The 25,041-nt window shown below is 59.7% G+C and overlaps 4 protein-coding genes and 1 pseudogene across 11 annotated transcripts in view; 2 read left to right on the top strand and 3 right to left on the bottom strand.

The window, feature by feature from the left end:
- Positions 1 to 25: 25 nt before the first annotated feature.
- On the bottom strand, positions 26 to 11,191 carry ZGPAT (zinc finger CCCH-type and G-patch domain containing). 5 transcript variants are annotated; one of them, XM_036425913.2, is made up of 7 exons: positions 11,059 to 11,191; positions 9,842 to 10,502; positions 2,224 to 2,357; positions 1,861 to 2,016; positions 1,165 to 1,284; positions 656 to 1,064; positions 26 to 427 (listed from the first exon to the last, which is right to left on the bottom strand). In XM_036425913.2, exons 2-7 carry the CDS (start codon positions 10,429 to 10,431, stop codon positions 289 to 291), a joined length of 1,548 nt encoding a protein of 515 aa, XP_036281806.1. In that variant the 5' UTR covers positions 10,432 to 10,502; positions 11,059 to 11,191; the 3' UTR covers positions 26 to 288. The 5 variants fall into 5 exon arrangements, with proteins under 5 accessions (XP_036281806.1, XP_036281803.1, XP_036281804.1 ...); XM_036425910.1 differs by having other exon boundaries at positions 10,940 to 11,080; XM_036425911.2 differs by lacking the exon at positions 11,059 to 11,191 and adding an exon at positions 10,843 to 10,975.
- Positions 7,734 to 7,826, top strand: LOC118712338 (annotated as a pseudogene).
- A 219-nt stretch (positions 11,192 to 11,410) lies between the features above and the next one.
- ARFRP1 (ADP ribosylation factor related protein 1) lies at positions 11,411 to 17,266 on the top strand. Of its 2 annotated transcripts, XM_036425923.2 has the most exons (7): positions 11,418 to 11,616; positions 11,849 to 11,936; positions 12,136 to 12,218; positions 15,292 to 15,373; positions 15,556 to 15,626; positions 16,233 to 16,333; positions 16,399 to 16,612. In XM_036425923.2, exons 1-7 carry the CDS (start codon positions 11,524 to 11,526, stop codon positions 16,484 to 16,486), a joined length of 606 nt encoding a protein of 201 aa, XP_036281816.1. In that variant the 5' UTR covers positions 11,418 to 11,523; the 3' UTR covers positions 16,487 to 16,612. The 2 variants fall into 2 exon arrangements, with proteins under 2 accessions (XP_036281815.1, XP_036281816.1); XM_036425922.2 differs by lacking the exon at positions 16,233 to 16,333 and having other exon boundaries at positions 11,411 to 11,616; positions 16,399 to 17,266.
- On the bottom strand, positions 16,607 to 19,665 carry TNFRSF6B (TNF receptor superfamily member 6b). 2 transcript variants are annotated; one of them, XM_036425920.2, is made up of 3 exons: positions 19,050 to 19,665; positions 18,755 to 18,958; positions 16,607 to 18,301 (listed from the first exon to the last, which is right to left on the bottom strand). In XM_036425920.2, the coding sequence occupies exons 1-3, from the start codon at positions 19,462 to 19,464 to the stop codon at positions 18,015 to 18,017; spliced, it is 906 nt and encodes a 301-aa protein (XP_036281813.1). In that variant the 5' UTR covers positions 19,465 to 19,665; the 3' UTR covers positions 16,607 to 18,014. The 2 variants fall into 2 exon arrangements, with proteins under 2 accessions (XP_036281813.1, XP_036281812.1); XM_036425919.2 differs by having other exon boundaries at positions 18,737 to 18,958; positions 19,050 to 19,663.
- Positions 19,666 to 19,791: 126 nt separating this feature from the next.
- The window catches only part of RTEL1 (regulator of telomere elongation helicase 1), a 36,583-nt gene continuing 31,333 nt past the window's right edge, over positions 19,792 to 25,041 (bottom strand). The window contains exons 23-34 of one of the 2 annotated variants that reach the window (XM_045577280.1): positions 24,867 to 24,982; positions 24,676 to 24,799; positions 24,434 to 24,575; positions 24,172 to 24,324; positions 23,670 to 23,767; positions 22,345 to 22,543; positions 22,062 to 22,202; positions 21,552 to 21,668; positions 21,212 to 21,445; positions 21,034 to 21,120; positions 20,740 to 20,840; positions 19,792 to 20,548 (exon numbers count right to left, since the gene is read on the bottom strand). In XM_045577280.1, coding sequence (XP_045433236.1) covers positions 20,761 to 20,840; positions 21,034 to 21,120; positions 21,212 to 21,445; positions 21,552 to 21,668; positions 22,062 to 22,202; positions 22,345 to 22,543; positions 23,670 to 23,767; positions 24,172 to 24,324; positions 24,434 to 24,575; positions 24,676 to 24,799; positions 24,867 to 24,982 — 1,491 coding nt within the window. In that variant the 3' untranslated portion in view covers positions 19,792 to 20,548; positions 20,740 to 20,760. Of the gene's footprint in view, positions 20,549 to 20,739; positions 20,841 to 20,958; positions 21,121 to 21,211; positions 21,446 to 21,551; positions 21,669 to 22,061; positions 22,203 to 22,344; positions 22,544 to 23,669; positions 23,768 to 24,171; positions 24,325 to 24,433; positions 24,576 to 24,675; positions 24,800 to 24,866; positions 24,983 to 25,041 lie in introns of both variants that reach the window. The other variant, XM_045577279.1, reaches the window with a different exon arrangement.

The following is a 25,041-nucleotide window of genomic DNA, read 5'->3' as shown; positions in this document are numbered from 1 at the left end:
ACACCACAGCCAGCCGCGCCACCACTAAACGACAGCGACAAAGTCACTTTAATGTCCTTGATAAGCAGACACTGACTGGCAGGGGGCTCTGTGGGCATGTGAGCACCAAGACGTGACCCCTGTACCCCATCTCCAATGTCCACACGCCCCAGCCTGGCAATAAGGCTGACTGTGGGGTCTGGTCTGGGAGTGGCCCTCTTCTGTCGGCATCCAGTCACTGGACGATGGCAGGTCTTCTTGAGGCAGCGGGAGCTGGAGCCGAGCCCTGTCCCTGGCACATGCTGGGCTCTAGAACTCCGTCATCTTCTTGTGAGTGTCCGCCTTCCTCTGCTCCCGCTGCAGGCCCGCTTCCTGGGCCCGGAGCTGCCCCAGCTGCCGCTGGGCTCCTGCCAGCTTCTCCTGCAGCTGGGCCACCGTCGCGTTGTGCCTAGAGAGAGGCTGCCTCAGCATGGCTCCCGGCCACTGCTATAAGACCCCAGGATGCCCTGGCCACCGCCGGGCATCCTCCCACCACGCAGACCCTCCTCAGACCCAGCCACCACCTTCAGGTCAGGACGAAAGCCTGCACCTGAGCTAGGCTGGGCGCCCAGAGCAGGACTAGAGGCATGGCCACCCCGGGGCCCGTCCTCCGCCCCAAGTTCAGCCCCACACATACCGGCCAGTGTTGCGGGCGAGGGCCTCCTGGATGCCCCGGATGTCTCGCTGGGCCTGCTCAATCTTCTCCTCGGTCTGGAAGAGCCGCAGGCTCAGGGCCCGCTTGGTGCCCCTGCTGGCATGGTACAGCTCCTTGCCACTCCTCCTCCCAGGGGTGGCAGCCCCTGCCTCCAGGGCCCCAGGAGCCTGGCCCTGCAGCTTCTCATTCAGAAAGTCAAACACGCTCCGGGGGGGCGGGCGGCCCCCAGGCCTGCCTCCTCTGCCCTGGCATTTTGGGGCCCTACGAGGGCCAGCCTTGCTGCCCTTGGTCCTCTTCTGTAGGATCTCTGCACACTGGTCCAGCGACTTCCCTCGAGGCAGCACCACAGCGTGGATGGGCTCCACCCGGCCGTCCGAGTGTCGGCCCAGACCTGGGGGCACAGGGGCCGACATGCTGCTGGACGCGCCCCCATCCCCCCCGCCGTGGAGCGGCACCCCAGCCCCTTCCCCAGCGCAGCGCCGCTCACTCACCCTTGCCAAACTCATAGCCCATCTTGGCGAGCAGCCTGGAGCCGATGCCCCGCGTGTGCACCTCCCAGCCCGCGAAGGCAGAGCTGCAGGCGCCGTGGTCGGTGGTGCTGGGTCCCACCACTGCAGGAAACAGGCAGGGATGGCCCAGCGCCACAGGGAACACCTGGGCTCTGGCCAGCGCTAGCCCAAGAGCTTAGTGCTCTCTCCATCCAAGGACACGGGGCTTCAGAAACCACAGCGCATGGGACAGCCCCACAGGGACAACGCCAGTCTCTTCCTCACTGGTCCCTCGGGGCCGGACACAGGCTCCTGAAGCTCCCGAGCCCGTGGCTGTCCGCCCCCACCCACCGACCAGACCCCAGGCCCCGACAGAAGCCCCAGGAGCTGCTGCTCCCAGCAGGGGCCCACCCTCAGGCTGCACCATGGGGGTCACATTTGCACTCACACTCCTTGATGGCAAGGGACGGTCTTTGTGTCTGCATGTTTGCAGACCTGCCCAGACCCCTCACACATGCTCTCATTCCCCCACCTCCTGGGGCCTCCCTGTCTCTCCAGGCCCAACTAGTGCCCCTGCTGTGCGCCATCCATAGGAAGAGCCCACCTCACCCGCTGTCACGCTCTCTTTCTGCTTCGATGGTCCCCACCAGCCAGGAGCCTCCCGGGAGACCGCTGCCCAAGGTGCCCCTTGCCCTGTACCTCTGGCATAGCTGGAGTCGTCCGGGTCACCACTGTCTGAGTCAGAAGACTCTGCAGGCTCTGGGCGCAGTGGGGGAAGGATGCTGTCCCCCTCCAAAACGGCTTCCTTCAACAGCAGCGAGTCAAACTTGACTGTGTAGTAGCCACTGTCCATATCTGGAAGCAAGGTCAAAGACAACAGGTCCCAGCTTCACAGGGGTGGAGACTCACTGGAATTGGGAGCAAGACGGGCCAAGGCCAGGGGCGATCTCACTCCTCGTCACAGAGTGGGGACCCAACACCAGCCAAAGGAGTGGCCACAGGGGACTAACATGGAGGGGCTTCCAGGAGGGCCTGAGAGGGGCCCACCATGGGCAGCCTCACCAGTGATCCGTGCTGGGTGCCAGAGACCATCTGGCTGCTTGGCCAGGCATGCAGAACCAGCCTGCAGGGAGCTCAGGTCCGGGTCCTGGAAGGGGCGCAGCTCATCCACAGAGACCACCTGCCCATGGGAGAACCTGCAGAGAGGGCCACAGTCAGACAGCCCATAGGGGCGTGTGAACCCCAGAGAACCAAGTCTCACCGCCTGGGCATGGCCCTCAGGGAGGGAGAAACAGAACAGGGAAACAAACAAACACGTGTCCACATATACATACATACATACATACATACATACATACATACCATTTGTACACCCATACACACACATGCACACACTCGTGCTGCCTCACTCTAGCTCTCGGGATGGACGTGGCCCTCGGAGGATGAGGATGATCTCAGCTGTCTGGGCCAGGGTGACAGTGCGGCTGGCAGAGTGCCCCTCTGCCTCCAGCAGACACAAAGCCCCAGACGGCAACTGATAATCAGCGCAGGCTTTGTGTGCTCATGTGGCTGAGCCCTTCCCAAACCAACTAGCACAACCCACTTGTAACAGTGGTGCTTTGACTTTCAGAGATCAGTGCACCAACGAAATTAAAACTAAAACCGAGAGAGAGAGAGAGAGAGAGAGAGAGAGAGAGAGAGAGAGAGAGAGAAGGAAATGTGAGGATTGCAACCTTCACTTTGCCAAATAAAGACAAGAGAAAACCAACCACATATCTACCCCATGTACCATCACTTCCAGAGGAACTGCTTTAACCCCACACGAACAGCCAGGACTGGCATCTGCCCACGACATGGAGCCATGATGGGCATGGCTGTCTCTGAGGCAGGAACTGGTGGTGACAGAGGGAGAGGGCACCGAAGGAGGCATTTGTCTGGAGGAAACAGATGGCCTCAGGGCAGCTCCTTTTCACACCTGGCTGTCCTCAGGCACCAGCAGCTGCGAGTCTGGGCCCCAAATGGACAGCAGCAGAGCCTGTGGTTAAAAGCCTTCATCAACGGAGAAGCAAAACCGCAGTTCAAAAGGGGGGACTACACCAGGTGAGTGCCACCACATACCCCTTCGAGGCACACACACACACCGGCTCACACGCTAACTTTCGTCCTCATTCACACACACAGGTACAGGCATACGTCTACAGACACCACCAGCCAAACCTGTCCAGAGGACTCCTCAGCAATATTAGAAACCTTCGAATCTGGTATATTCCTTAAACCTAGCAAGCACTTCATAAAATCGTTATAAAAAAATAATGTAAGTATGCAAAGATTTAGCCATAGGGATGTTAACCAAATACTAAAGACTCAGAAATAGCCTAAATTCCCAACCATGGGAAGGAGTTAGTGGCAAATCCACCAAATGGATTGAAGCCTAAGAGAACGGGTGAATGGAAAGTTTCACAGGTAACAGGAAGTGTTAGAAACGAGACAGGAAAAGAGGGACTGTGCATTTCATAAGGAAACAACTTAAAACTGTTTTTTCATATTAAAAGAAAAACTTGCCCGGCCAGTGTGGCTCAGTGGCTGAGCATCGACCTATGAACCAGGAGGTCACAGTTTGATTCCACAGGGCCCATGCCCAGGTTGCGGGATCCATTGTCAGTGTGGGGCATGCAGGAGGCCACTGATCGAAGATTCTCTCTCATCATTGATGTTTCTATCGCTCCCTCTCCTTTCCTCTCTAAAATAAAAAAAAACCCTCCAAAATATATTTTAAAAATTTAAAAACCAACTCAATCACCCACCTCACAATATTCACAGAAACACGTCAGTGTCTCAAACACGAACCCGAGAACAAGCTCTTAGGATGACATTCTCCGAGTTCAGCTGTGGCCACGGACAGAGGTGACTGACTGAATCTTTGCCACAGAGAACAAGGCTAAAACTGCAAAAGGGTCCAAATGTACCGCCTCAGAGTGATGGCGGGAATGGGTGTCTGCAGCGTCCCCTGCAAAGCAGCAGACTCGGATGGTGGAAGTGGGGAAGACGGTAAAAACCAGGCCTGTGGTTAAAAGTGGTGGAACCAATCAAAGCCACCAGAGAACGGACAGGTCAGAAAGGGCCGCAGAGGGCCACACTCTGCACATCCTCTCCATGGAACGATGCGCAGGAATCAAGAGCTCCAAGACGTGCCAGGACAAGAACAGCGGGGGGGGGGGGGGGGGGGGGGGCAGCTGGCAATGACACTCCCCAGCTCACATAGGCGGACTGGGGAGAAAGTGTCTGAGCTCAGCTTCCCACTAAGCTCTGACGGACCACCCGGCTGCAGGGTGCTGCCTAGGAAGCCAGATTGAAAAGGAAATTTAAAATCTGCCGAGGCCGGTTTGGCTCAATGGATAGAGCGTCGGCTTGGGGACTGAAGGGTCCCGGTTCGATTCCGGTCAGGGGCATGTGCCTTGGTTGCGGGCATATCCCTAGTGGGGGGTGTGCAAGAGGCAGCTGATCGATGACTCTCTCTCATCGATGTTTCTAACTCTCTATCTCTCTCCCTTCCTCTCTGTACAAAATCAATAAAATATATTTTAAAAAAATAAAAATAAAATAAAATAAATAAAATCTGACCAGAGCCATCAGAGACTGCACACTATGGCAGGTGGCAGACTGTAATTTAGGTCCAGAAAATGTACTAAGATAAAACATCAGGAAAAACAATTCAGAAGCCAGAGTTGCTAAAATATATCTGAAATGTCCAGTTTTCAATAAAAATTTATGAGACATGCAAACCAACATATTATGGGGGAAAAAGCGTTGATGGGGTCTGATTGAGTGGGCCAAGATGGTGAATCTAATTTTAGTATATGTGCTGCCGAAGCGAGCACCAAGATGGTGAATCTAACAAATGACTTCAAAGTAGAGAGTATATGTTCAAGGAATTAAATGACAGCATAATGATAACGACTCACTAAGTAGGGAATCTTAGAAGAGAAGAGAAGAGTAAATTATACAAGGAATCAAGTAGAAATTCCAGGGCTGGAAAGTCAGTGCTGAAATGAGAAATCACTCAATGGGACACACTGTCACCAGGCTAGCATAGAAGTGAGGATCCCTCCGTCCTAACAAAAAGTACAGTGAGTCCGGCGGCATGGCTCAGTGCTTGAGTGTCAGCCTATGAAGCAGGTCACCAGCGGCCTGGCTTTACGAGAGGACAGTATGAATCATAGGCATTAGAAAGCTTCCCTTCATCACTCACCACATCACTAATGGCCTGTTATAACAGTTCTTTTTAGCCAGTACTTTGTGTCTGGCTATCAAGAAAATAATTACAGCCGAAACCGGTTTGGCTCAGTGGATAGAGCGTCGGCCTGCGGACTGAAAAGTCACAGGGTCGATTCCCATCAAGGGCATGTACAATACATTGGTTGCAGGCACATCCTCAGTAGGGGGTGTGCAAGAGGCAGCTGATCGATGATTCTCTCATCTTGCTTGCAAAACTGAGTAAAAATGGCTGAAAGGTTCCCAACTTTGATGAGAGACATGAATCTATGCATCCAAGCAGCTTAAAGTCAAAGAGACCCACAGCAAGACACATTGTGGTCAAACTGCAAGACCCAAAGGCAAAGACAGCATCTGAGGGTAGTAAGAGACATGGCTCTTCAGGGGTGAGAATCCCGAAAGCTGATTTCTCATCAGAAACTATGGAAGCCACAGGCAGTGGGATGACATATTTAAAGTCTTGAAGGAAAAATGCTGTCAGACAAGATTCATATTTCTGGCAAAACTATCCTTCAGAAATGAAGGAGAAATAAAGACATTCCTATATAAACAAGAGCCGAGGGAGTTTGTCACTGATAGACTTGCCTATAAGAAACACTAGTTTGGCTGGCATGGCTCAGTGACTGAATGTTGACCTATGAACCAGGAGTTCATGGTTCAATTCCCGGCCAGGGCACATGCCCAGGTTGTGGGCTCAGTCCCCAAATAGGGGGCCTGCAGGAGGCAGCTGATCAATGATACTCTCTCTTCATTGATGTTTCTAACTCTCTCTCCCTCTCTCTTCCTCTCTGAAATCAATTAACAAAAGAAATGCTAAAGGGCATCCATCAGACTGGAATAAAAGGGCAGACACTGGCCAGTAACTCAGGCCAGGTGAGCACTGGGAGAGGTAACAGAGGCAAACAGAAAGTAGTATTAAAATTTTTTGTTTGCAACTATTTTTCCCATACGATTTCAAAGACAAAGGTATTAAGCAGTAATCACAAATCTACATTTCTGGGCACACAATGCATAAAGGGTATAAAGGTGTAATTTGTAACAGTAACAATATAAGGGGGACAGCAACAACAAAAAGACACAGTGGGAAAAAACAAATACTAAAGAAGGCTGTAATGGAGGAATTGAGAAACAAAAAGATATGAGACACACAGGAAAAAACCCACAGAGGCAAGCCCTTGCTTATCATAATTATTTATTTTGCATACTCTTTTTTAATTAAATGTTTTTATTGATTTTAGATCAAAGAAAGAAGAGGGATAGAAACACTGATGAGAAAGTAACATCAATAAGCTGCCTCCTACATGCCCCCTACTGGGGATTGAGCCCAAAACCTGGGCATGTGCCCTGACTGGGAAACCAGCTAGTGACTTCCTGGTGCATGGACGATGCTGAACCACTGAGCCACACCAGCTGGCTACTTTATTAAAAAAATACTTTTTATGTTTTACTGGTTTCAGAGAGAGGGAAAGAGAGGGAGAGAGAGAGAGCAACAACAATGATGAGCAAGAGGAATGGAGCCCACAACCCGGGCATGTGCCTTGATTTGGGAACTGAACCATGACCTCCTGGTTCATTATCAATGAACCACTGAGCCTCTCTGACTGGGCTTTATTTTTATTTTTAACATAAAAAAAATTCTCACCTAAGGAGATGTTTTCTTGTTTGTTTTGTTTTTAATAATTCTTTATTGTCTTTATTGTTGGATATGTGTTTTGTTTTTGTTTTTTTAGAGAGCAGGAGAGAGAGAGAAAGAAAGTAACACATATTTGAGAGAGACATCAGTTGTCTCCCATATGCGCCCAACTGGGAACTGAACCTGCAACCTTTCAGTGATAGGAGGATGCTCCAACCAACTGAGCCACCAGGCCTTGACTTGGCAATTACTTTAAATGTCAATGGATCAAACGCTAAATAAAATAAATTAGAAGGATAGATTAAAAGATTACTCAATTCTTTGCCTCTATAAGAGTCATTCTGTGTCAAGATAGGTTGAGAGAAAACAGAAACCCCAGCATTTCCCCGCCTTTTCTGTGACAGAGCCATGAGCAGCAAACGGAGACGAGGGAGGGCATCTCGGTGTAACCATCAGCTAATGAGTGAAATGAGCCAACAGGAGGCGGCGGTCCCTATACCGCTCCCAACTGCGCCACGGCACTCACTGAGCACCCCTAGTTGTTAATGTGACAAAAGAAAGCCAGCCACCGGGCCTCCTGATGCAAGAAAAGCACGACAGACTGCCGGCCTGCGGGCACAGAGGGGTGCTGGACGGACCAGAGCTCCAAAGCTGGCCCAAAGGCTCGGTCCTTCAGCACACAGACTAAAACTGGAACGATACAAAGATTAGCATGGCCCTGTGCAAGGATGACACACAAATTCAGTGGTTCCGTATTTAAAATAAAATAAAATAAAGTCCTTTGACAGGGGAACTGGGAGGCCAGGAAGGCAGGGAGAAAGGATGCACAGCCTCTCGGACACAGTGGGCCTGGCAGTGAGGGGGAAACCAGGCTGCACACATTTGTTTTGTACAGAGAGTGCACACCAAGGTGCTAAGAACAGCGTCTGGGAGGGGGTCAAAGAATGCTCCCATGTTATCTATTTTATTGTTTATAAAGACCCAAAGCAAATATAAGAAGTCTCAGTCCTGGGTGGAAGCAGTTAGGTGTGTACAGGGAGTCGGCTGGGCCTAAAGCCGTGCTGGAAAGCAGAGTAGCTCTGGGCAGCCTCAGTGGTCACAGGGCCCACCACCCAGGAATGCTGCACAGGTGAGTTAACACGTGTGAAAGAGACTGGGAACATGCCCGGTGCAGAGGAAGCAACCTCCTACCCTTACGTGGGACATCACGCAGGGGAGTACCGAGACTCAGGGCACAAAGGCCGAAAGGCTTAGTCCTCTGCTCCTTCATCCGTGCTGGCGACACACTCTGATCTACCCACTTTTCTGCACATACGCTGCACTTTAACACAATGGACAGGGAAGGAAGGAAGGCAGGCAGGCAGGCAGGCAGGCAGGCAGGCGGGAGAGAGGGAGGAGATATTTGCCAAATAAGACTTAAAACCTAGCAAAAGCCTATTAAGAAATAGGAATGCCCTGGCTGGTTTGACTCAGTGGATAGAACGTCGGCCTGTGGACAGTAGAGGGTGTGCAGGAGGCAGCCAACCAATGATTTTCATCATTGACGTTTCTCTCTCCCTCTCCCTTCCTCTTTGAAATAAATAAATATATTTAAAAAGAAAGTGGAAGATCGCCCTAGCCAGTTTGGCTCAGTGGATAGAGAGTCGGCCTGTGGACTGTATGGTCCCGGGTTTGATCCCAGTCAAGGGCACTTACCTAGGTTGCAGGCTCAAACCCTGGTCCTGGTCGGGGCATGGGTGGGAGGTAACCAATCAATGTGTCTCTTTCACATCATGTTTCTCTCTGTCTCTCCTCCTCCCTTCACTCTCTAAAAATCAATGGAAAATATCCTCAGGTGAGGATTAACAACAACAACAAATAGAAAGACCACCCTGGCCAGCGTTGCTCATTGATTCTCGGTAAAGAATGGGTTGCAGGTTCCATATCAGACCTGCTTCAGACCAAGGAAGCACCCAGTGGCTGTGTCTCTCTCACACTGATATTTCTCTCCCCGCTTTACCCATGCCCCTGCCACTTTCTCTGGAAATTAAGTATCTTCGGGTGAAGATTAACAACAAAATGAAAGAAGGAAAAAGAAACAGAAGACCAAAGAACTAGAGAGTTACTCTGGACTACTGACTAAAAATGTAAATTACCTACTAGGGATTTCAGTAAATCTCTTTCAGAGATTAAGTAAAAGGAGCAAAATTGAAGTTATGCCCTAAGAGAAAGACAAAACAACTGTGGGTACTTGAACATAGAAGAGGTACTACGGTTAAGTCTGGCAGGTCTGATGATGAGCTGGAGACCCTTTTTATAACATCCTTAACAGTCAGGTGAAGGTGCATCTGAAGTATTTATAGGTAAAGCACCCAGGAGCCCCTGCAATTTTCTTTAAAGTGGTCGAGGGGAGAGAAGCAGGGCAGGGAGAGTGGATGAAACCAAACGGCAGGAGGATGACAAATGAAGTAAGATGACCACCTGGGAGGTCACATACCACCCTCTGATTCTGTGCATGGTGGCAAGTGTCCACAATGGGCATACATTTTAGGAGTTTAACTCTGAAGGATAAAACGGTGATGGGGGAAGTCCCTTCTTTTCAACATAAGCCTCCTCCACTCTTGATTTACCAGAGAAAATCCAAGGAAACACCTACTCAAGGACAACGGCTGGAATGCACCAGCGGCGAGCTCCCTCCTGCCGGCGCTCTGCTGGACACACAGGGGCGAGATGCCAACACAGAGGGAAGCCTCGGCCCACCCTGCCTCAGCCCCAGGGCCAGGAGCAGCGCTTTACCTGCAGTTGTCCAGGAAGCGGCACTTGCCCTCCAGGAAGAAGGGACAGGGCTTCAGGGACTTGTGGGTGGGGTAGAGGTAGAGCACCCGCACAACTGCGGAGCCATCATCTGCCTCTTCCGTGCCCACGATCATGGCGTTGTGATACTCCAGGGTGCCCCAGGAACTGTAGTAGGGGGCGTTCACCTTCGTCCCACTCAGCTCTCCCTCATCCTCCAAGTCCTCCCCTTCATCCTCCTCCAGTCCAGGCTCGCTGGATGCTGGCCCAGCCTTTTTCTCAGGAACAGGGTCCAGTTCTGCGCTGGAGGCTACTGGCGCCTCCACTGCTTCAGCATCAGCCTTCTGGAAAGCCAGGTACTCGGCGGAGTCCTGGTCTGGGCGCTCTCCGTCCAGGGTGGCCAGCAGCTTGCTCTTCCGCACGGACACCAGGCTGGCCTCGGTGAGCTGGATCAGCTCCTTCAGGTCTCCCTGGAGCTGGCGCAGGTCGGCCAGCTCGGCGGGATCCAGGCCAGCACCCAGGGCCAGCTCCACCTGCTGCAGCTGTGCGCCGTAGGTCCGGAGCGCGCTCTGTAGGCTCTCCTCGTCCATCATGCGGGGGAAAACCTGGCTTCCCGGGTCGGCAGGGCAGGTCTTGGGTCCTCACAGGGGTAGTGGGAGCAGAGCTGCAAGGAAGGGAAACCAGGTGAGCCCGGGATCTGCCGCCTGAACTGCCAAGCCGCCGCCCTGAGGCTGACACCAAGCCCGGGGCCGGCAGCTGCACTCGGGACTTCGCCGATCTTTCAAGACGGCCCGCGGAACCGTGTGCGCTTCTCCTCCGTTTGAAGGACGAGAAACAGGCTCGAAGAGATGATCCACTCCGAGTGGCCTCGGCTCCCTTCCCGGCCGCCTGGCCTCGGCTCCCTTCTCGGCCCCGCGTCCCCCGCCTCCTAACTCCCGAGTCCGCTCAGGACGCTGCCCTTAGCCCCAGCCTCCCGGCCCACCGGCCTCCGCCAGACTTGCCACCAGTGACGGGGTGCCCAGACCGCGCCCCTCGCCCCGGGCGGGGGAGCTTCCTCTGTGCAGTCACCCGGCCGCGCCATAGAAAGGCGGCCAACCTCACCGGCTAGAGCGGCACGGCACGCGGCTTCCGGCTTCCGGCACCGCAGCCGGCTAGCACTTCTTCCCGAGCGCCGCTGCAGCCGGAAGTGCCTATCACGGGGACGCCGGGACAGCTCACACCCTCCCCGGCCGCTTCCCATCGGGCACTGCGCGGAGCAGCGCGGGTCGGCGTGGGGTCACCGGGTCCGGCGCGCGGCGGTTCCGGCCCAGCTGGCGCAGGTAGGCCGGAGCTGGGCGCCGGGCCTAACGCCGGCGTTGGGGGCGGGGCTCCGGGGCCTCCCGCCGCAGCACCACACCCGCCTCCGGAGCGGGGCTTCCACGTATGTCGCCTCAGGGGTCCTGCCGCGAGCCCTGCGCCGCCCGATGGGCGGGACCGAGTTGAGCGAAGGCGTGGGGACCCCCGTCTGGCGGGGGAAGCGGATCCCTGGCGGCGCCAGCGGCGCCGCGCTCCGCTGGGAGCTGGAGGCGGTGTAGGAGGCATTGCGGGGCGGGGTCCCTGGACGGTGGGCCGGGTCAGGCCTGCGCGGGGGTGGGGAGGCTGGGCGGTCCCGGGGTCCTGGACTCAGCGCATGGCACCCTGGCAGGATGTACACGCTGCTGTCGGGGCTGTACAAGTACGTGTTCCAGAAGGACGAGTACTGCATCCTGATCCTGGGCCTGGACAATGCCGGGAAGACGGTATGCTTCCCCGTCCCAGGCCCCGCTGGTCTGGCCCTTTCACTACCTGCTCCGAATCCAATCCCCACCCAAGGCCCTGGGACGCCAAGTTCATTCCCCGCCCAAGGCCACAGGACAGTCACCACCAGCTGCTCTAACAGCAAAACGTCTATTTTCGGAATGAGGTGGAGGAGGGACATAAGGAGAACAGCCTTGAAAACGACTCTAGTGCCTGTCTCTTCCTCCCTCTCAGACCTTCCTGGAGCAATCCAAAACCCGGTTTAGCAAGAACTACAAGGGGATGAGTCTCTCCAAAATCACCACCACCGTGGGACTGAACAGTAAGGGGGTCGCCCAGGGCTGTGGGTGTGGGACCTAGCCCAGAGGATTCTGGGACATCCATGGGCCTGAACCCTGTGTGTGCGGCCGCCCGCTCCTGGAGGGCCATCTCGGGAGCACGGGAGCAGGGTGCTCTTCCAGGGGAGCGGGGAGACTGTCATGGCCGGGGCCGCAGCCTCACCGGGATTCTTCTCTCCCCAGTTGGCACTGTGGACGTGGGGAAGGCTCGACTCATGTTCTGGGACTTAGGGGGGCAGGAGGAGCTGCAGTCTCTGTGGGACAAGGTGAGACGGATGCACAGGCCACCGGCTCTTGCCATTTCCCTCCAGGTGGCACCCTCATTCAGCCCCCGCTTCTCACAGAGGGCCTCAGACTCACCTTTTCTTCCTGTCAGCAGCTCTGTCACCCTCTTTGTTCTGACAACTCTTCTCTCCCCCCTCACCCCCCCCCCCATTCTACCCTGGTTCCTGAAACAGTCCCCTGAGGGTGAGGATCCACTTGCTTCCTTTTGGCGGAGAAATGTTGCCTGTGAGCACAGGGCGAGACAAGGCGGCCCAGAGCCAGGTGTGAAGGCACAGCGCCGGTGTGCGCAGCAGCCGCAGGCCTGGCCTCCGTTCTGGCTGAGGACCGTCCTCCAGCGTGGCCCTTCCCATCAGGCAGAGGCCCTCAAAGGCCGCAGAGCCGCTGTCTCTTCTGACAGGGTTTGGGCATTTCTGAGGTGGTGGTGCCCTTCCCCACTCCCCAGTGAGAGTCAGCACCAGGCACTGGATGTGGCCGTGGAGAGGAGACCACCTCCTTCCCCCGGGCAGCTCCCTCGGTGGACGGTGTGCAGTCTAATGCTGGGGCACAGGCATGTCCTCCCAACACCTCCTGGTGGCCCATGTGTTTAGAACTGATCCCAGCAACAGTACCCAGTCACCCTTTGCTCTCTCCCCTCCCCCCCAACCACCCAAGTGTTTCCTCCTGCCTGGACTTCTAGCCAAGAGGCCAGCTTCTGCCTGTGGCCAGAGGCTTGGCCATTTAAACTATCCTGAGGCAGAGCCAAGCTCGAGCCTACACGTCTGAGTCCCAGACCATGGGGAGTGAACACAGATCCTGACCTTTGTAGTGCGGTGTCTCTGGAGCTAATGGGCAGAGGTTGGGGTGCAGGGTGGGTGTTGGAGGTCAGCACCTGGTAAGGGAGTGGGGAGGTGCAGGACTGGACAGGGCGAGGCCATCCTGGGGAGGCCAGTGGGGAGCATTGGGGGGAAGTGGTTTCTCATCCTGCCCACCCCTGGGCAGCCAGGCCTCAGTGATGACCGTTTCTGTGCAGGCCTCCTGTGCCGTGGAATTCACACCTCTGCTTGGGGACGGCTCTTCCAAGTCCAGGGCCTCTGTAAGCGGAAGCTGGGAGAGGGACAGGAAAGGGGGGACTACAGGCTGGCTTTGTAGTTGGTGTGGTCCCCCCCTAAGCCACCACTTGTGTGTTGTGTGGCCTCCTCATGAGGGTTTGAGTCCTTTCTTTTTTTTCTTTTTTTCTTTTTTTAATGTATCTTATTTTATAGAGAGAGGAATTGAGAGGGATAGAGAGTTAGAAACGTCGATGAGAGAGAAACATTGACCAGCTGCCTCTTGCACACCCTCTACTGGGGATGTGCCCACAACCAAGGTACTTGCCCCTGACCAGAATAGAACCCGGGACCTTTCAGTCTGCAGGCCGACGCTCCATCCACTGAGCCAAACCGGTTTCGGCTGAGCCCTCTTTCTTGATGGACCCCATGAGTTCCTCAGGTGCTTCCTGGCCCCACTGTGGAGGTTACTCCACCTCTCGTGGTAGGGTCAGTTACATTCACCAGGATGGGCTCTCTGCCAAGATGCCCAGGGGGCAGCCAAGGTTTGTGACTGGTGAGCGGGCGCTGCCCTGACCAGCTCTGCTGAGCCCGGCGCCATTGGGTGGGGGCAGAGCCCAGGGCAGTGGCAGTGCTGAGCAGGGCCCATGCCCCTCACCAATGCCTGGATAGGGGACCGCCTGGCGCTCAGCCCCGGGGGGACTTCTGGCCTCTGTCCCTCTAGGACTGCTGTTTGTCCACCCACAAGCCACGCTTGAGCTCTTCCCTGGTGCCAGTGGTTTGGTGGGTTCTCCCACATGGCCATGGGGGATACAGCCATCAGGTCTGGGTGAGGTGCGGCAGCCTGCTCACACTCCACCCAGATGTGTACTCTCATCACTAAGCCGTCACCCTGCCGGGGCCCGGACACGCGGGCAGTGCAGTCTCTGCCACCGCATGGCTGGGTGCGCTTCTCTCCCCGGCTGCCAGCCCGGAGAGAGAGGCTCCTTTCTGCCCAGGGCCCTCTGAGGTGGCCCAGCAGCTCCATCAGCAGCAGGCCAGTGTGCCGGACAGCTACGGCCCTCAGCACGAAGGCTGGCATGCAGTGGGCACACTCAGCACGAAGGCTGGCGTGCAGGGCGCGCAGTGTGCACACTCGTTACAAAGGCTGGTGTGCAGGGAGCATAGCATGCAAACATAGGGCCACCTCTAGCAAGTACAGACAAAGGCTTGTCTTCAGTGGGGTGGGCGTCACCCTCAGGAATGTTCCAGAGCCTCCTTCAGCTTGCTGACCGCTGGGTCATCCTACCTAGTCCACAGCACAGCCCAGTGCAAGGTTCTGTGTCTGCCCCGCAGTGTGGACGGTGCCAGGCTCTTCTGGCTGGTGCAGAATGTGGACTGGCCAGTGTGGCTGTGTCCCTGGCGCCCCAGGCCCAGGCAGTCCATCTCAGAAGGCCCTGCCTCTGCATATGTTCCACTGGCCTCACAGCCCCGGGCTCGGCAGTAAGGGTTGGCAGGGGGCTCCCCGTGACCCTTGCTATCAGCAAGCTTACGGCTGACCGCCCTCTGGCATCATCCAGAACACGCAGCTCCAAGCCCAGCTGGCTTGGTCCGTGGCCTGCCATCCGCACAGGGCACAGAGCTGCTTCACAGGTGGCACCGGCCTAGTCCTCAGGCCTTTCTTGGCTTGCTGTCTGTGCCAGCACGAGGCCCCTCTGGTGTGCTCCACTTCCGGGTCTGCTTGGGGACCGGCTCTTCTGGGCTCCTCCAGCCTCCAAGCCCCATTTCTCCCTTCGGGCCACCATCAGGCCCGTGTGGGTGGTTTGCAGGAGCTGGCCCTGAAGTAGGAGATGGGATACAGCCCCTAGGAAGTGGTCAGTGGAGGTGGCTACCCCTGTCCAAGGTCAGCAAGTCCTTTGAGGGGCCTAGGGGGGCGCACCTCCATGCCGCCCTACCTCCCCACCCACAGAAAGCACCCCAGATAAGGGTGCTGCAGGTGGGGGTTGGCTGGATGCTCATGGCTCGCTCTCTGCCCCTTTGCCTTCCCCAGTACTACGCTGAGTGCCACGGTGTCATCTATGTCATCGATTCCACAGACGAGGAGAGACTGTCGGAATCCAAGGAAGCTTTCGGTGGGTACAGCCCAACCGGGGCCAGGCTGTTCATGCCCAGGCCGCACATGCGGGTGTCTGGCTGGGCCATGTCAGGTCAGAGGGTCCTGGCCATGGAGAGGTTGGTAGGCATGTATAGACTCCTTGGTGGGCTGGTGGACAGGGGGACAAAGGGGTGCTGATGCCCCTCTTGCCCATTTCAGAGAAGATGGTCACAAGCGAGGCTCTGGACGGTGTCCCCATCCTGGTGCTGGCCAACAAGCAGGATGTTGAGGTGAGCCTGCCCCACCTTCCTCGGACACCCTGCACGGTGTCTGCCCAGGTGCACAGAGCCCTCCCGAGGCCTCTCCTGGCTGTTCAGGGCACTTCCTCTCCGGGGGGCGGTGTGTGTGTGTGGCTACCCCCTGTCCTGTTCTCTGTGGCTCTGGGAGACCCATGTGATCCACAGAAAGCTCTGGAGAGGAGACAAAGGTGGTGTCTTTTCAGGGTGGTGTCAGAGCTGCTCTTGGAGCTGACAGCAGTGCCAGCCCTACCCCCCAAACCAGGAGCTATCTGGGGAGGGACACAGGCCGTTCTGGGGACACCAGTCAGCCAAACCCCCAGGGAAAGGCTGTCGCAGGGTGGGGGTTTACAGCATCCTGAGGAGCATTTTAGTTTGCTCCCGTCCACCTGTGACCAGCAGGACCCTGCTGGGCAGAGAAGCTCTGAAGGGACCACCTTGGCCCCCCACCCTGTCCTCAGCCTCCATCTTTGAGCTCATGCCCCTTTGACTTCTGGCAGCTCTAGGGATTGCCCTGAGGGCCGGACAATTTTTCTGATGCCAGGAAAGGGCTTTAGGAGGGACAGGCTGTGCCTTACAACCCGCCCCCCCTCCCCCCAGACTTGCCTCTCCATTCCGGATATCAAGACTGCGTTCAGTGACTGCACCTCCAAGATCGGCCGGCGGGACTGCCTGACCCAGGCCTGCTCCGCCCTCACAGGGTGAGTGGGCCCTCACCCTGCCCCAGGGTCCCGGTGGCCCCACCTCATACCTACTGTCTCCACAGCAAAGGAGTGCGCGAGGGCATCGAGTGGATGGTGAAGTGCGTGGTGCGGAATGTGCACCGGCCGCCTCGGCAGAGGGACATCACGTAGGAGCACGGCACCTGGGCGCACAGCTGGGGCCTGAGCGGAGGAGTACACCTGCCAGCTGGAGCCACCGGTCCCGGGGCTGGGCTGGCTTTGCCTTTGGAGTTTTCATTTGCTTTGTTTTTCCTCTAAGACAGACTTTTGTGTCCTGAAAAGTATAGGCGCCCGGAGGCTTCTGCCACTCGAGGCCCGGTTTTTGGCCCTGTGGGTGCCCTTTGGAGCTGTTTGCCCCAGCCTGCAGGAATCCCAACCGCAGCATGCCCACGAAGGAGGCTAGGGCCCTGCTGGCCTTGCCCCTGCCTTCTCTGATCATGGAGGTGGGCTGGGAGCTGGTGTCACCTTAAGGGGTCTAACCCACATCCCCGAAGGCCAGCAGGTCCTGAGCGCTGATGCAGCCTCAGGATTGGGCTAAGTGCGATCTGACTAGCCCTGGTGGACCCTGCCGCCACCACCACCACCACCACCGGCCCGACGTCAGGGAGCGGCAAGCGGAGCGGGAGGCCCCTGGCACACCTGCCACCACCTGGGGCAGCCACGGTTGCCAGCTCAGGGATGTGTCGGGGGCTGGGTGACCTGGACATGGGGGTGTTTGGTGGTGTGTTGGGCCTGTGCTCCCCGCTGAGTGTGAGGGGTGTATCCCCTCTTCCAGGCCTGTGCCCAGCAGCATAGGCCCTCCAAGCAAGGCTGGTCTTGGGGCCCCTCTTCACATGGCCCCTGGGAGAGCTGGTGACCAGCAGCCTGGCCAGGGGCCTGTGCAGAAAATAAAGAGTCTGCGTGGCTCCTATGCACCCTTACTCTGAGCCTGAGTAGTGGCCACAGCCCAAGGGCATCCAGGCTGTTTGAATGGCTGGGCCACAGCCAGGACCTGCCGGCTTCATGTTCCAGAGAGGTCCCACCAGACTCTCCTCCCAGGGGGGGCCTGAAGGAGCTGCTGGGAAAGGAATGAGTCAGGAGTGGGGCTGGGGACCCAGTGGCAGGGGAAGTGACTCATGGGAAATCCTGAGCCTTTTGCGAAGTAGGGGCAGCTAGGGCTGGGAGTCCCATCCCCCACCCTGGAGCCATCTAGTCCCTTTTCCCTGGGTTCCCTCATGTTGAGGGTGTGAGTCTGCCCCACAGGAAAAGCCATTTCCCAGAAAGCCCGTGGGACACTGGTCCCTTCTGGGAAGTCCCCTGCTGGTAGGAGTGGGTGGAACTCAAAAGGAGGGGCGTGAGCACAGCAATCCACTGAATCCTCTCACAGCAGAGCCCCTGGACTTGGTGACCCGCCCGGGCACTGCCACTCCTTGACTGGCCCTGACTTAACCCTCCACCCCCAAATGCCCAGAGCTCAGCGTGGGGCTGGGCCATGGAGTGAGCCTCAGCTCCCCTGTGCCCCACAGAGGGAAAGCCACACCTGCCACCCACAGGCCATTTCCCATAATCCTGCCAAGGTCTGCCTCAGCCCACCACCGTCACACAGCAGTTCTAGACAGTCAGCTTTACAGAGGGTTTTATGAAAACAGCCTGGTGCCTGCTGGGTAGAATAAATACGGGCTCAGCCGGCCAGGGAGAAGCGCTGGCGGACAGTGCGCGCCATCCCCGGCAGCCTGGCCGTGCGCAGGGCCTGCAGCAGCCCTGCCGCCAGCGCCCCTGGCCGGGCCTCGCGCAGCTTCGTGAGCTGCCTCCGCAGCGTCTGCTGCAAGGACAGGCGATCCTCCGGGGGCCGGCGGGGAGCCCAAGCCCCCGGGCCTGACAGGGCCTGCTGCAGCTGCAGGAGCCTCCGGAAGGACACGTTCTGGAAGGCCACGAAGTCCACGAGGGCACGTTCACACTCCTCGGTCCCTGTGGGGGGGTTGGCCAGGTCCTGGGTGAGGGCTCCCTGCACACAGCCCTCCTCGCGTCCCGGCATTAACCCCCGAGAGTGACCTGCTGGCTCTCAGGCCAGGAGGGTGGTGGGAGGGGCGGCCCCAAGATGTGGGCCTGGGGTGAGGGGACGCTCTGCTGACTTGGGCACCCAGTGATGGGTGGGGAACAGCATTGCTAGCCAACGCTAAAGCCATCAGCACAGTGCACTCCATGGTGCCACTGCCACTACCCAGGGCTCCTCAGTGGGTCTTGGGGACCCTTGACCCCATGAGGCTGGAGGCACTTCCCAGATGCCCGCTAAATGCCTCATGGCTCCAGGGCTGGACTGGCCAAGAGCTGGGGAGGGCACAGGCTGAGCTTGCCGCCCCCTGGCCATCCTCCCCTCATCTGCGGTCCCCTCTATCCCCCCACCTGCCCCCGTCCAGTCACCTGTGCTCCCTGGCTCTGGAGTGCCGAGTGGGGGTCCTGTGCAGCTGGTGCACATGGCGTCACGGAAGGGGGTGCCCGGCACGTTCAGGCCCAGGCCCAGGGCTGTGCAGTTGCTGTGGGGCTGGCACCGCTCTGAGCTGGAGCTGTTGGCGGAGAAGGTGCCTGGGGGACATGGCTGGCACTGTGTGTCCTGGGTGGGGGTGCCTGGGGAGGAGGTGGGAGGACAGGGTCAGGGTGACCCGGAGCATTCTCATGGAGAGCCCTGGCACGGCCACCCACGGTGCCCGGCACCCACCGAGGGCAACCACTCCACAGCCCGGCGGGCAGGGCGTGTGCTCCAGGCAGAAGCCCGCAAACTCGAAGAAGCCTGGGCGGCAGCGGCAGGCACGGTTGTGGAGCACAGAGCAGGGCCGCGCCTCCTCCTCGTGCTCCCCACAGACCACGTTGCAGTACAGGCAGCGCTCCAGGTAGTTCCAGAACTGCGTGTAGTGGTGAGGCGGGCACCGGCGGCACGTCGTGGGGTGGTCCCGGCTGCACGGCTGGTGCACGAAGGTGCCAGGGGGGCACTGGCCACACATCAGCCACTCCCGCGTGTCCACATCCCGCCACGGGTAGGTGGGCACGTCCTCCGCTGCCCCGAGCACGGCCAGCATCAGCAGGAGCCGCAGTGCCCTCGGCAGGACCAGGGGCAGCCTCGCCGGTGCTTTCATGATCCTCCCTGGAGCAGGACTCGACCGGGGACGCCAGTCCGCCCCAGCCACATTCCCACTCGTCCGCAGAGCAGGCCCCGCCCACCCCACCTGCAGCCAACCAGAGGCCTCCAGCTCTGGCCAGCGCCGCCTATTAGGGCTGGCCTCCCAAACCTGGGAGGGCTGGTGACCTCCAGCAGGCCGTGTTCTGACCCAGTTAATTTTGTTTTTGAAATATATTTTTATTGATTTCAGGGAGGAAGGGAAAGGGGGAGAGAGAAACAACAATGATGAGTATCATTGGTCAGCTGCCTCCTGCACACCCCCCTCTAGGGATCAAGCCTGTGACCTGGTATGTGTCCTTAACTGGAATTGAACCCATGACCCTTCAGTTTGCAGACCAGCACTCTATCCACTGAGCCAAACCAGCTAGGGCATGTTCTGACCGTTTTGGGCACAGTCTCAGCACCCTCACCTGGCCAGGCTCCCCCCCACTCCCCGGTGGAGGCAGTCCTGTGAGGCCCCCTATCGCCAGGCACAGCCTGTGACAAAGCTGTCAGGGGTGTACAAGGGGGGGCAGGCAGGCAGGTTCCTCTCCCCTCTGGTGTCAGTGTCTTCCTGTCCAGCTGCAAGGATGGAGGCTGAGCCAAGTTTAGGCACCCTCTCGTGGGATAGGGTGGGCAGGGGACTCCAGGCAGATGCCCCCCTCCTTCCTCTCTGGCTTCTCAACCTCCACCACCAAGCCCAGGCAACGTGAACAGTTTACCCATGTGCCAGCGGCTTTATTCGGCCCACCTCTAGGCAGTCCCAGCATGGCCCAGGGTGCACCCCTCCGTGCGGCCCTCACCCCCAGTGGCTGCAGGGCTTCTCCCAGGCGGCCAGAGACCTGGGTGCCGTCTCATGGCTGTCCCTGGACAGATCGGCCTCTGACTATAGGCTCTGGACCAAAGGGTTGCTGGTGCTGGGCCTGGCCCACCCTGAGCCAGCAGACAAGTGCCCCACTGCATCCAGGGAGGGTGGCCCAGGCGTCTCCAGAAGAGCAGCCTGTGGTTCTGCTTCCTGGCAGGGGCGCCCCAGGTCCAGTACACCATGTCCTCCTGGGGTTCTGGGAAGACACGGAGGACGCTGGCCACACCTGCCAGGCCCCCTCCCTTTTCTCCCCTCCCTCCTCCCCCCAAGGGTGGTGGCCGGCAGTCGTTCCCCTGAGGGCTGGTCAAGACCCAGTGCTGCTGTCAGCAGGAGGGACACGGGGAAGGGATGGCTTCCTCTGCTGGCAGCCACACCCACGAGACCTACCCACTTAGCCTGTCCGTGGGGTCACTGGGGGTCCAGCCGCGGCCGGAGGAAGGAGGAGATCTTGCTCTGCGTCCTCCCTGGTCTCTCTTGGTCGGAGGGGCCTGGGCACAGAGGAGGGAGTCCAAGGGGCAGCTGGTGCACCTCTGCTGCCCGTGCCTCCCGAGGCTGCACAGGGCTCTGGGTGACGGGAGGGACAGGAGCACCAGCAGGTCACCCTACCTGGCCGGAGCGCCCGGGGGGTGAGGCTGGGAAACGCCTCGGAGCTCCCTTCCTGGAGTCCCGGGGGCACGGTGCCTGTGTCTGGGGTAGGCCGGCCGGTGAGGTCTGCCCACATCTGCCAGAAGCGCAGCTTGTGGTGTGGGCGCACGAACATGCTGAACCCTGCGGGGGGGTGGGGGGGACAGGCGCTCAGGACCTGCCCCGTCACGAGTCCCCTTCCCTGGAGCCCCTCCAAGGCCCCTCAGAAACTTGCTCTGCAGCAGGGGCAAGTCCTCAGGCCTCGAGGTGGTCAGCGCTGCCACCACAGCCACCACCTTGTCGAAGTCGTCATCCCGTTTGTAGGTGGTCAGTGCTGCTAGGAGCTGCCTGCAGCCCCCAGCCCCCAGGGCCCTGCGGGCATCCGCCAGGTAGGCGCTCACGACAGGCGGGCTCGGCTTCTGGGCCTGCGGAGCGCCGCGCCCCTCTTGTGCACAGAGGCCAGCGTCTCCTGAGGGAGGGAGAGACTGTCGGCCCAGAGCCCCCAGGAGGCTCCTCCCTCCCAGGGCTTCAGCTCTGCTCCTGGCTCTGGTCAGAGCCTCCTCAGGGCCATGTACCTTCGGGTGGTGGCCGGGAGGCCAGGTGAGGCTGGCCGCAGTTCAGGTGCCCTCCAGTGTCCAGCTGCCTGGCCGCACTCTGGGACATGGTCACCTTGGGGACAGGCTCCCTCCTTCCTGAGGCACAGGAGACCGGAGTCTCCCAGCTGGTCCCCGAGGGGGCAGATCTGGTGCTCACATCCTCCTCGGGCCTGACTTGCATGGCAGGTGGAACTGGCTGCTCGGAGAGACGCCCTGTGGCACCAAACCCAGGAGGGAGTGACTCTGGGGCTGGAAAGTCCCCTCCCCGGGCGGTGACCCTGAGGAAGTCCCACCCAGGGCAGGGCCCCTCTGGGGGGAGGGACAGGGGCTCCAGGGCCCCGGTGTGGGTAAGACGATAGCCGTCCGTGCTCTGGGGGTCGACGTGGTGCCCCCCATTGGCCCCTACAGAGACAGGGAGGCTAGACCAAGCTCGGGCCCACTCAAGACCCCAGGTGCCAGCCCCTCAGCCTGCGGGGAAGCCCCGCTCACCACCAGGGTCCAGGGCTGGCTGTGCCCACTGCCCACGCGGAAGGCTGTGCTCAGGCGGGTGGCTGCAGCCTCTGCCCGTCAGTTGGAGGCAGAGCTCCTCAAACCGCTGCTTGTGGTGTGGCCGCACAAACTGGTAGAAGCCTGTTGGAGGGGGTGTCTGGGTGCGCGGGTGCCACATGCTGCGGCACCACCCGGACCTTCGCCAGGCAGCAGGGACAGCCCTGCACCTGGGAGGCCCACCGCTGTCCTCTGCCCACCCTGGCTGCGGCACCCCTCAAGGCACCTTGGAGCAGGCTGTGCTTCTCGGGGTCTTGGGCAAAGAGGGGGCTGAGGTGGTCCGCCAGAGCCTGGAAGTCGTCCGAGCCCTTATACTCCTGCAGGGCCCGCGTGAAGGCGGCAAAGCTGGCCCGGCTCAGCGCCTGCTTCACAGCCACCATGAAGAGCTTGGCTCTGTCCGCCTGTGCACCTGCCGCCAGCCCCTCCTGTGGACACAGCCAGGAACCCATCAGACACGCGTGCGGCCGGCAGGCGGCAGGGTCCCGCTGAAGGCAGCCAGGAGGGACTGCGGGGGGGACACTCCTCTCAGGACTAGCACAGGTGGCTGAGGCCCTGGGCTGCCCTCTGGCCGCCTCCTGCCCCCGCCGGCTCCAGGATGGTCACCCAGGGCCGGTGCAGCCGCAGCGGCACTCAGCTCAGAGGACGCTCCTGGCCGGGGGGTGGGCAGCTCACAGCAAGGGACGCCTCTCAAACCCTGGGGCCGGGGCGCGCGGCTCCATGTCCACTGTGCCCTAGGCCCTGACGTGGGCCTGGACGGGAAGTGTGGAAGCCAGGCTCTCTGGCCTGTCCAGTGCAGCCCTCGGCACAGGCTGGCCCCTGGCACCCAGCCCACTTCCTGACACCCGCCTGCTTTTTCCCAGAAGTGAGAGAGACGGGCAAAGGATGGCGGGGCTTCCCGAGGCTTCTCGGCCCAGACCGTCTCCTCAGTTGCTCTCAACTGCTTTCATCTGAGGATGGGGACGAACCCTCCTGTGTGTGGGCATATGGCCTCCACCTCGTGCCAGGCCCAGCACTGCTGCGGGGAGCCAGCCTGGCTGCAGCCTCCAGGGCCAGGGCCTGTCCCCGCCTGCTGGGGGCAGGGCCTTCTGTGTCCGACAGGCCCAACCTGACCACACGTGTGCAGGGCCCCGCGTGCGGCACCCGGCACGTGTTCTCGCGCACTCTGTGGGAGTCGCGTGTTCCTGCCGTGAAAGGCTGAACGAGAGGGGACCTGGGCAGGCCAGGCCCCGCACCAATAAGCACCTGGGCCAAAGGAGCCTGGGCGAAGGCCAGTCGGCACTGTCAGGACCAAGGCGCAAATCTGCACCTCACAGTAAATGCCCGGCAAAACCAAGGCAGGGCCCATCAAAGCCGCACAGCGCCCTCAGCTCCCGCACCCCGGCCCGGCCCGGCCACGCCTCCCACCCTGAGGGGCAGTGGACTGAGAATGGCGCAGGCTTGGCGGCTCACACCTCACTCTGCTGGGTCAGGGCCGGCCATGGGCAAGGGCACCAAGAGCCGCACCAGCCTGGCTCCCACCACATCCCCAGGGGGTCTGGGTGGCTCACCCACCTGGCAGCTGACCAGCCTGATCTTCTTCCTGGCCGCTCTCTGCTCCGCCACAGTCCTCTTCTCCCCGGGGAGGGCCGGGCCGGAGTGGCACTGTGCCTGGGGGGGAGGGGGACAGGGCAGTCACACAGTTGTCCCAGCCCAGGCCCTCGGGCCCTTTGTGAAGCCCCGGGTGACACTGTGTGGGGCCACAGTGAGGTCAGCTGGGGCAGAGTCTGAAAGCAGGCACGGCACATGGTCTTGTAGTAACTGATGGGGCTGATGGGAAGGGAGCAGGAGATGCCACCCAGCAGGACAGAGGACCTCCAGGTCAAAGCTGCGACTTCTGGGCAAAAGCCGCTGGGCAGGAGCTGGCCACTGTCCGGCTCCCGAAGGCACAGCAGGACGCCTGAGAGGACCATGTCAGAGCCCACCGGGGCTTGGGCTTGTGGGGGAGTGTGCAGGTGCCCGAGAATAACAGGCAGTGCCTGGGTCTGTGTCCATCTCTGGGGCCCCTGCACCCATACCTCCTCCTCCCCGGGCCTCCGGGCCAGCTGCTCGCTGTGCTCCAGGGCGGCCAGCAGCCCCACAGGCCTTCGCTGGGTGTGAACCGACTCCTGCTCGTACTCCACACACAGGCTGCCCGCGGCGTCCCCGCCGTCCCCGGAGGCTGGGAGTCCTGGGGGAGGGCAGGGGGAGGTCCCCAGCAGTCAGACCCACGCGCTCCGGCCTCGGGCCCTGCCTCCGCCAGCCTGCGGGAGCAGCCGGCCACCCCCGGCCACACACACCTGGAGGCCCCTGCCGCAGGCTGGGCACGTGCAGGTCCAGGCTCTTGGCTTTCTTGGTGGAGAGGGCCCTGAGCGACACAGCCACCGGGACGGCGCCTTCTCCCCGGGCCGGGCTCGGGGGCGCAGCCAGAGGCGCCGGCATCTGGACAGTCACAGGTGGTTGGGTTGGGAGTCCCACCCAACTCCTCCCCTGGGGAGGGGGAGGGCGAGGGGGCACAGCCAGCTGGGCACTCGGGACTCACGGTTCTTTGAGCCGCCCGGAAGAACTGGGCCACATCTCGGATGACGTGGCCGAAGTGGTCGTACACCTGGACGTGGGGGCGCACCCAGGATGGCAGCTGGGCTCTGGCATCCGCACTGGTGAACCTGGGGGGAGCGGCCGTCAGCCCGAGGCCCGCCCCCCAGCAGGGCCCCTGCGGTGACAGGGCCACACCTGTGGTCACAGAGGAAGACGGCCCCATAGTCGTGGCGATGCCGGATGACCCTCCCGATGGCCTGGTTCACGGCCCTGGATGCCTGCTGCCGGTACCAGTCCTGCCCAGAAAGGAACTGGGGGGGGAGGGGAGCCGGTCACAAGGTCTCCACGGCCACCAGGTCCCCGCCCACCA

The sequence above is a fragment of the Pipistrellus kuhlii genome, unplaced genomic scaffold (genome assembly GCF_014108245.1).
Source record: "Pipistrellus kuhlii isolate mPipKuh1 unplaced genomic scaffold, mPipKuh1.p scaffold_m20_p_87, whole genome shotgun sequence".
Classification (NCBI taxonomy): Eukaryota; Metazoa; Chordata; class Mammalia; order Chiroptera; family Vespertilionidae; genus Pipistrellus; species Pipistrellus kuhlii.
Note: the sequence above shows the minus strand (reverse complement) of the source record. Positions and strands in the feature narration are given on the sequence as shown.